At 60.6% G+C, this 9,776-nt stretch overlaps 1 protein-coding gene across 4 annotated transcripts in view; it reads left to right on the top strand.

The window, feature by feature from the left end:
- Positions 1-55: 55 nt before the first annotated feature.
- The window catches only part of CELSR2 (cadherin EGF LAG seven-pass G-type receptor 2), a 25,400-nt gene continuing 15,679 nt past the window's right edge, over positions 56-9,776 (top strand). For all 4 annotated transcript variants that reach the window (XM_024742087.1, XM_024742090.1, XM_024742089.1 and 1 more), the window contains exons 1-2: positions 56-3,654; positions 8,074-8,721. In XM_024742087.1, the coding sequence (XP_024597855.1) occupies positions 360-3,654; positions 8,074-8,721 (3,943 nt within the window). In that variant the 5' untranslated portion in view covers positions 56-359. The remainder of the gene's footprint in view (positions 3,655-8,073; positions 8,722-9,776) is intronic.

The following is a 9,776-nucleotide window of genomic DNA, read 5'->3' as shown; positions in this document are numbered from 1 at the left end:
GGGGCCGGGGTCCGGGTGCGCAGCTCCGCGGGAGCAGGTGGGCTATCCCGCGGGAGCGAGGAACACTCCGAGGATCTGGGGGCCGGCAGGGCCAAGGGCGCGCGGGGTCCGCGGGCGCAGGTGGCGAGAGACGGGTGTGCCAGTGGAGGCGCGGCGCCAGCCCGTGGTGGTCGGTGTGACCGGGGCGCGGGCCCGGCTTAGGGAACGGTGGGAGCCCGGGCTCCGGTGAGGCATCAAGGAGCAGGCCCCCGGGGACTGACGCCCTGGCCTGGGCATGAGGCGCGGCGGGGCGGGCAGGAGCGGGAGGAGGAGCCGCCGCCGCCGCCGCCGTTGACCCGGCCGGCCGGGAAGAGGGAGAGATGCGGAGCCCGGCGGCCCGCGCCCCACTTCCAACACCACTGCCGCTGCTACTGCTCCTGCTGCCGCCACTACTGGGAGACCAGGTGGGGCCCTGTCGTTCCCTGGGGCCTGGGGGACGCGGTTCCTCGGGGGCCTGCGCTCCCGTGGGCTGGCTCTGTCCAGCCTCATCCTCGAACCTCTGGCTCTACACCAGCCGCTGCAGGGATGCGGGGACGGAACTGACTGGCCATCTGGTGCCCCATCATGATGGTCTGAGGGTCTGGTGTCCAGAATCCGGGGCCCACATCCCCTTGCCGCCAGCGCCCGAAGGCTGCCCCTGGAGCTGTCGTCTTCTGGGCGTTGGAGGCCACCTTTCCCCACAGGGCAAGCTTGCCCTGCCCCATGAGCACCTGTGCTTAAAGGCCCCACGGCTGAGATGCCAGTCCTGTAAGCTGGTGCAGACCCCGGGGTTCAGGGCAGGGGAAAGCTCAGCAGAAGCGTCCATGGGTGGACGTCGGAAGAGGAATGTGAATACAGCCCCCCAGTTTCAGCCCCCCAGCTACCAGGCCACAGTGCCCGAGAACCAGCCAGCAGGTACCCCTGTGGCATCTCTGCGGGCCATCGACCCAGATGAGGGTGAGGCAGGTCGGCTTGAGTACACTATGGATGCCCTCTTCGATAGCCGCTCCAACCATTTCTTCTCCCTGGACCCAATCACCGGTGCAGTAACCACAGCCGAGGAGCTGGATCGTGAGACCAAGAGCACCCATGTCTTCAGAGTCACAGCGCAGGATCACGGCATGCCCCGACGCAGTGCCCTGGCCACGCTCACCATCTTGGTGACTGATACCAATGATCACGACCCTGTTTTTGAGCAGCAGGAGTACAAGGAGAGCCTCAGGGAGAACCTGGAGGTGGGCTATGAGGTGCTCACCGTCAGAGCCACAGATGGTGATGCCCCTCCCAATGCCAATATTCTGTACCGCCTGCTGGAGGGGCCTGGGGGCAGCCCCTCTGAAGTCTTTGAGATTGACCCTCGCTCTGGGGTAATACGAACCCGTGGCCCTGTGGATAGGGAAGAGGTGGAATCCTACCAGTTGACAGTGGAAGCAAGTGATCAGGGTCGGGACCCCGGTCCACGGAGTGCCACAGCTGCTGTTTTCCTGTCTGTGGAGGATGATAATGACAATGCCCCCCAGTTCAGCGAGAAGCGCTATGTGGTCCAGGTGCGGGAGGATGTGACCCCAGGAGCTCCGGTACTCCGGGTCACAGCCTCGGATAGAGACAAGGGCAGCAATGCCCTGGTGCATTACAGCATCATGAGTGGCAACGCGCGGGGACAGTTTTACTTAGATGCCCAGACTGGGGCTCTGGACGTGGTGAGCCCTCTTGACTATGAGACGACCAAGGAATACACCCTACGGGTTCGAGCACAGGATGGCGGCCGCCCCCCTCTCTCCAACGTCTCCGGCTTGGTGACAGTGCAGGTTCTGGATATCAATGACAACGCTCCCATCTTCGTCAGCACCCCCTTCCAGGCTACTGTCCTGGAGAGTGTCCCCTTAGGCTACCTGGTTCTCCATGTCCAGGCCATCGATGCTGATGCTGGTGACAATGCCCGCCTGGAATACCGCCTTGCGGGGGTCGGGCATGACTTCCCCTTCACCATCAACAATGGCACAGGCTGGATCTCCGTGGCGGCTGAGCTGGACCGGGAAGAGGTTGATTTCTACAGCTTTGGAGTAGAAGCCCGCGACCATGGCACCCCAGCACTCACTGCCTCGGCCAGTGTCAGCGTGACCATCCTGGATGTCAATGACAATAACCCGACCTTTACCCAACCAGAGTACACGGTGCGGCTCAACGAGGATGCGGCCGTGGGCACCAGCGTGGTGACGGTGTCGGCCGTGGACCGTGATGCCCACAGTGTCATCACCTACCAGATCACCAGCGGCAATACCCGAAACCGCTTCTCCATCACCAGCCAGAGTGGGGGGGGGCTGGTGTCCCTCGCCCTGCCGCTGGACTACAAACTGGAGCGGCAGTACGTGCTGGCTGTTACTGCCTCTGATGGCACACGACAGGACACAGCGCAAGTGGTGGTGAACGTCACCGATGCTAACACCCATCGTCCCGTATTTCAGAGCTCTCACTACACGGTGAATATTAACGAGGACCGGCCAGCAGGCACCACGGTGGTGCTGATCAGTGCCACAGATGAGGACACAGGTGAGAATGCCCGCATCACCTACTTCATGGAGGACAGCATCCCCCAGTTCCGCATTGATGCAGATACAGGTGCTGTCACCACCCAGGCCGAGCTGGATTATGAGGACCAGGTGTCCTACACCCTGGCTATCACTGCCCGGGACAATGGCATTCCCCAGAAGTCTGACACCACCTACCTGGAGATCCTGGTGAATGATGTTAATGACAATGCCCCTCAGTTTCTGCGGGACTCCTACCAGGGCAGTGTCTATGAGGATGTGCCCCCCTTCACCAGTGTCCTGCAGATCTCGGCCACTGACCGTGATTCTGGCCTTAACGGCAGGGTCTTCTACACCTTCCAAGGAGGCGATGACGGAGGTGGTGACTTTATTGTAGAGTCCACGTCAGGCATTGTGCGAACACTGCGGAGGCTGGATCGTGAAAATGTGGCCCAGTACGCCTTGCGGGCATATGCAGTGGACAAGGGGATGCCTCCAGCTCGCACGCCCATGGACGTGACGGTCGCTGTGTTGGATGTGAACGACAATCCACCTGTTTTTGAGCAGGATGAGTTTGATGTGTTTGTTGAAGAGAACAGCCCCATTGGGCTGGCTGTGGCTCGCGTCACAGCCACGGACCCTGACGAAGGCACTAATGCCCAGATCATGTACCAGATCGTGGAGGGCAACATCCCTGAGGTCTTCCAGCTGGACATCTTCTCTGGGGAGCTGACCGCTCTGGTGGACTTGGACTACGAGGACCGGCCTGAATACATCCTGGTCATCCAGGCCACGTCGGCTCCCCTGGTGAGCCGGGCTACAGTGCACGTCCGCCTGCTTGACCGCAATGACAACCCACCGGTGCTGGGCAACTTTGAGATCCTTTTCAACAACTATGTCACCAACCGCTCGAGCAGCTTCCCCGGGGGTGCCATCGGCCGGGTGCCTGCCCACGACCCTGACATCTCCGACAGCCTGACTTACAGCTTCGAGCGGGGAAACGAACTCAGCCTGGTCCTGCTCAACGCGTCCACGGGCGAGCTGAGGCTGAGTCGGGCACTGGACAACAACCGACCTCTGGAGGCCATCATGAGCGTGCTGGTGTCAGGTAAGGAAGGGCCCAGGTGACATGGGGATGGGGGTGGCCCGTGGGGGAGGGCCTGGAGAGCCATTCAAGGCGGAACTGCTGACCCACCTCTGTCCCCGGTACTGGCCCGGCGGTTGAGGGGTGAGAAGCAGCTTGGGAAGGAGCCCTAGAAATCCTGGCAGCTGTGCTGGCCCTGCCCGCTGCCCCGGGCTGCAAGACCTGGCTGCTTCGGTTGGCCGCCCCCTGCCTACCAGCCTGTGACGTGGTGGGGGAAGTGTGAGGCTGCCCTGGTGACGGCTGCCAAGAATTGTGAAAAAAGGCGCGTGGAGGACTGGGGTCCGGGAGAGCTGGGGGAGGGATGGAGAGGACCGTGGCCAGGAGAGGCGCGCCGGCGGTTCAGCGCCCCTTCACGCCCGCCCACCGGGGTCTCCCTGTGATCTCATACAGCCTCTGACAGAGCTGAGGCCGTGGGGCACAGGGTTGCCACTTCGGGGTCAGGACCCTGCAGTCGGGCCCCTTCTGGCTCCCGGCTGAGCCGCAGACCGGCTGAGGGGGACTTTGTCTAGGACATTCTTTTCCCTCCAGGCAGAAAGAGCCTGGCCCGGCTCCCCCTTCAGAGCTCCCACAGGAAGTGAGGCCACAGCTCATTGTCTCTGTCCAAACAGACCCCACTGTCAGAGGTCGTGGTTTGGGGTCCGGCTTGGGGGAGGGGCTGCAAGCCCGGGGCAGGCTGCAGCCTTCTGGGTCCCCTTGCTGCCCCACGGGCTGGCTGTTCTCAGACGCCAGGCCTTCCCTGCAGGCCGTGAGAGCCTGGGCTCAGGGGATGGGGTGTGGGGACCGCAATGAGCCAGGGGACTGGTGGCCTCTGAGGGCACAGCCCCCTGATCCAGTGGCGAGAGAACAGAATCCTGGGGCATGGGAGCCTGGCCGGGACCTAGGCCGGGCATTCCAGCTGCTTGGCCAAGCGCTCAGCCTGCAGACTCCCTGGACAGAAGGGCTGGGGGAGGAGAGTTGGGGTGGGGACGACATCCTGTCTCTTCTGTCAGCTACAGGGTGTGGGCAGCAGCAGCAGCAGCAGCAAGGAGGGGGCCAGCCCCAGGTTGCTGAACCCCTTCCCCAAGCCTGGGAACAACTGGGACCCTCATGAGGGCTCACTGTTAGCTGTGCCCTGGGGATGGGTGGGTCAGGGTACCCTCACTCCAGACACATCAGGGAGGGGAGAAAGAGAAGAGCCTGCCGGGCCTCACTGCCACCCTGGGGAGTCTGGGCCAGGATGGGAGTGAGAGGCGTGCAAGACACAGGGTGTGGCTTCAGCTCCCCACCCCCTCCACTCATGGTCCTTCCGGGGACTCATGACTCCCCTCCCCACTCCTCAGGTGGCCGTCAGAGCCAGGGCACATGAGCTTTTAGAGGTCACAGACAAGGCTCTGTGCATCTTGAAGCCACAGTTCCTCTCCAGGAGGAGTAAGTGGGAGCTGGAGCTCCCCTATCTGGTCCTTCTCTGTGCTGGGAGGCAGGGGGGAGGAGTGGAGAGGAAGGGCCTCTCCCTCCTGTCCATCCCCAGTCCGCCCTAGGTGATGGAGGGATGGGCAGAGGCCCCACCCAGCCTTCGTGCTCCTGCCAGAGCAGAGCCCCAGACCTCGGCTCCCCTAGAATAGAGGGGGAGGCCTCGGCTGACCCTCCAGCCCTAGCCCCACCCTCTCCCCTCAGCCCTGACCCTTGGAGGCAGTCACCACGGCAACCCCAAAGTTCAGGGAGGCTGGGGTGAGGGGGATTGACTCCTACTGCCCCTTTGTTTTCCTTCTCTTGTTCTTTGTCTCTTCTTGCTTTCCCGCCTCTGCCCCTGGGGGCCCTTCTGCACGGCCTCCTCCATTGCCCTCTCCCCATCTCCTGTGTGACTCTCTCCTGCTTTCCCACTTTCTCCACTGCTGGCTCTTTTCCTGGGCCTTTGTCTGCCCCTGTTTGGTTTCTGTGTTTATGCCTCTCTGATTTCCCCCTCTCTTGTTCCCTGTGGCTGCAGCTGCCCCAGCTTGGGCCGGATGGCTCCCCTGAAGCCTGAATTCTCCTTGCCTCTTCCTTACCCTGCTAGGACACACAGGAGCTCCTGTCCATGGCCTGGTCATTCCCCAGAGTGGCAGACCCCCTCCAGGCCTACAACTCCCACTGGCACATCTGCCAGGGGAAGAGGGGCTTGGAGTCTGATTCTGCCACAGTCTGGGACTTGGCACTTTTCCAGGTGTGGCAGGTTGGGTTCTAGACACAGGTGGGGTTTCCTGGAGTCAGGGCCCATCCCAACCCTTTTCTTCCCAGGAGGATGGCTCAGGTAATGCACCCCCCACCCCTGTTTCCACCGTTACCTTTTGCACCTGAGGGGTAACCCAGGTCAAGGCAGGAGAGAGGAACAAAGAAGAAGCAGAGAGCAGTAGGTTGACTGCTGGGATGGGGGACAATAGCGGAGGGGGCAGGTGGCCACAGATGGTGGACCAGATGGGAAGCAACAGAGACACACTGGGCAAGGGGCACAGGCGGGGCCTGGGATGACGGAGGGGGAACATAGGGAGGAGTGCTTGTTCCCAGGGCTGAGTGGTGGTGAGGTTTCTCTTGACTGCCCCCTCCCCTCTCTGATTAGTTAAAAGTACTCTGTGTGGATTCTTGGGCTGCATTCTGCCCGGAGGGACTATCCCGCCAAGGAATAACGGCACCAGGTACACAAGAGCCCTGTGCCAGCTCCATAACTAAGTGCAGGGGGGTCTGAAAGAGGGAGAAAAGTAGAGCCTGAGGTCATAAATCTGGGCAGGCTTCCTGGAAAAGGTGAGTTTAGAGCGGGTTAGAAAACCAGGAGGGCCGTGGGCTGGTGTCTGGATAGGCCAGGTAGGAAGGAACAGCTTGTTCAGTAGCAGCAAGTCAAGAGAAGGAGGAGCAAGTGAGTGATGACAAGCAGGCTTGCTGGTGAGAGCAGGCGGGCCTTGCATTCTCAAGCAATGCGGCTGGAGGGCAGGTGGGCAGTGGGCCAAGGACATGGCTGAGATGGGTGTCTGGCTTTAGCCTTCCCAGCCGCCAGTGCAGTTAGCCACCTCAAGTCTCTGTGACGCAGAAGCAGGATCTGTTCCCAGATCCCTTTCCTACTCCCACCCCACCCCTGAAATACCAACTCCTGTCCCATTCCTGCTAGGGTGTCCTTTTTAATAGCTACCCGGGCCCCTCCTGCTGTGTTTGAAAGACCCTTTCTTCATTATGGAGACCAAATAAATTCTCATGAACATCTTACTGAACACCTACTATGCGTAGGACATTGTAGTAAATAAAAAAGATGAATATCCTTTATAGCCCTGCCAAGTCATTTCCCTCTCCCCTTGGCCTCCAGCTTTCATTTTGAGCTAAATAAAATCCATTGCCATGTATTTGTGCATTCAGGTGTATATGGTATTTCGGGGCTTAGGGTGTGTAGGTGGAGTGAGAAGCCAGAGTGTTAGTACTTAGCTGTTTATAGGTGAGTGTGTGGCCTGGGGGTGTGGCAGGCACTCGGCTATAATGCGGTTAGCCAAGTGGGTGATGAGTAGCCAGAGGCCCTAGGGCTGGAGGAGAGGTCAGCCCACTGGGGCTCTTGTCTGGGGCTCAGGGTGGAGAGCTGCCCAGGCCCTTCCATCTCTGACCCCCAGAACGCCACAGCATCAGGCCAGTGGGTGGTGCTACCACCCGTAAGGTGGCTCAGCTGGATTTCCTGGGGTGGGGCCCCCCAGGCTACCCTCTGCAGCCCAGAGAGTTGGGCGGGAAGAATGCTTTGTGTGGGGCGTTGCCATGGGGATAGCGGGCCTGAGCCCAAGCAGCCGTGGGGCTCAGTGGGAGGGGGACTGGGTGGCCCACTGACCCAGTTCACCCTCCATTCTCTGCTGCAGTGGGGGAGGGGGAACATGGCCAGGGTCAGAGTTATGGTAGTGTTGAGAAATAGAGGCTGAGGGGGCAGAAGGATTATATCTGTGGGTCTCTCGTGGTGCTCTGGGCCCTGTAGGAAGGTAAGAAAAAGGCGAAATAAGATTCTTGTGCAGGAAGGCACCTGGTCTGGTATAAGGGAGCAGGACCTGTGGCTTTGGCTTGGGCAGGGAAAGGTGCAGAAATATTAAAAGATGTGTCCGTGCTTCACAACAGAGGGTTTCTGGGAAGTATGCAATAAGAAGTTCTGAAAATCAGTCCCCTTAAGTGCCCATGCGGGCTGAGCCGTCATGGAGTGACTCTCCCTCAGGTGAGGTACACATACCTCCTAGGGCACCTTTATGCCAATTAGAAAAGAGGACCCTTTCGTGGCAACTAGGCAATGCAAGAGTGTGCAGGCGGGATTTCAGCCCGCACTCACTCCCTCCTCCGGCTGCTCCTGCCCGGGGCCAGGTCTGTGGCTTGGCAACCCTGCCCTCCCCAGGGGCTGACCGTCTCACCTCTCCGCAGATGGCGTGCACAGTGTGACCGCTCAGTGCGCACTGCGCGTCACCATCATTACCGACGAGATGCTCACGCACAGCATCACGCTGCGCCTGGAGGACATGTCGCCTGAGCGCTTCCTGTCACCCCTCCTGGGTCTCTTCATCCAGGCCGTGGCCGCCACGCTGGCCACACCCCCAGACCACGTGGTGGTCTTCAACGTGCAGCGGGACACCGACGCCCCGGGCGGCCACATCCTCAATGTGAGCCTGTCGGTGGGCCAGCCACCAGGGCCCGGGGGCGGGCCTCCCTTCCTGCCTTCTGAGGACCTGCAGGAGCGCCTGTACCTCAACCGCAGTCTGCTCACGGCCATCTCGGCGCAGCGCGTGCTGCCCTTCGACGACAACATCTGCCTGCGTGAGCCCTGCGAGAACTACATGCGCTGCGTGTCGGTGCTGCGCTTCGACTCCTCCGCGCCCTTCATCGCCTCCTCCTCCGTGCTCTTCCGGCCCATTCACCCAGTGGGGGGGCTGCGCTGCCGCTGCCCGCCTGGCTTCACGGGCGACTACTGCGAGACGGAGGTGGACCTCTGCTACTCGCGGCCCTGCGGCTCCCACGGCCGCTGCCGCAGCCGTGAGGGCGGCTACACCTGCCTCTGCCGCGATGGCTACACCGGTGAGCCCTCACCGAGGGAGGGGGGACCCCTGGGGGCGGCTCTGGGGGCCTAACGCCGTGGTGCCAGCACAATCAAGCTAAGGACAGGGGTGGCCTCGTTCTTTTCCAGAGTAAGGTACAGGGTACACTGGCCATTCACAAGTCCCACTTGCTCTTTCACAACCACCTATTGAGGAAGGCAGAGAGGGGACCCCTTCTTCTTGGCCACCTACCCAGCCCCCACCCCCAGGTGGCGTAACTGAGGTCAGCTCTTGCTCTAGAGCCAAGCGGCTTGCATTTGTATCCCAGCTTTGACAATACTAGCTGGGTGACCTTGGGCAAGTTACTTAACCTCTCTGTGCCTTAGTATTTTTTAAGTGGATGATGAATCTATTCACGTGATAAGGTGGTTGTGAGGACTGATTTAATACGGGTAAAGACCTGGCCTGTAGGAGGTGTTGGCTGTGATTTAAGGGAACGCTGAGATCAGGTGACTTGCTCCAGGTCTCATCTGGATTAGAGATGCGGCTGGGCCTAGTACCTGATCTCTCCCCACTGGTGAGTGAGTTACCTTTCTGAGGTGCAGCGAGTGCTTTTTTCCCTAGGTATTGAGGGGAAGGCACAGAAGAGCTGGGGAAACTGGAGGGTTTGGCTATGGGGATAGTGGTTTTCAGATTATCGCACCTGTGTGTGACCCTGAACAGAATAGCCCCACCCTTGCCCAGGTGTGTAAAACAGCGTCCTGACCAAGAGGCCTCCCTGCTGGCCTGTTTCCAGGGGTCTTTACACATCCTGTCCCAAGCCTCTCCCTGGGATGCTCACTGCCTCTGCTTTGTGCTCCTGACCCCTCCCTGCAGGCTCCTGTTTTTCCTCAGGACATACCCTTCTCTCCTCCATGGGCCCTTCCTTCCCAGATGCCTTAGGGCTTGCTCCGTCTCCTCCAGAGCTATGCCCACTGGCTCTGCCAGCAGTGGTAGGCAAGCCCCACTGCCACCCCTGCTGCATCTTCCTGCCCAGAACTTGCCAGACTTGACTCCTCTCAGCTGCTACTGTGGGTGGAGGGGCGGGTGGGGAGC

This window comes from Neophocaena asiaeorientalis, unplaced genomic scaffold (genome assembly GCF_003031525.2).
Source record: "Neophocaena asiaeorientalis asiaeorientalis breed wild unplaced genomic scaffold, Neophocaena_asiaeorientalis_V1.1 scaffold35, whole genome shotgun sequence".
NCBI lineage: Eukaryota > Metazoa > Chordata > Mammalia > Artiodactyla > Phocoenidae > Neophocaena > Neophocaena asiaeorientalis.
The sequence above is the reverse complement of the archived record's forward strand: the minus strand, read 5'-3'. Positions and strand labels throughout refer to the sequence as shown.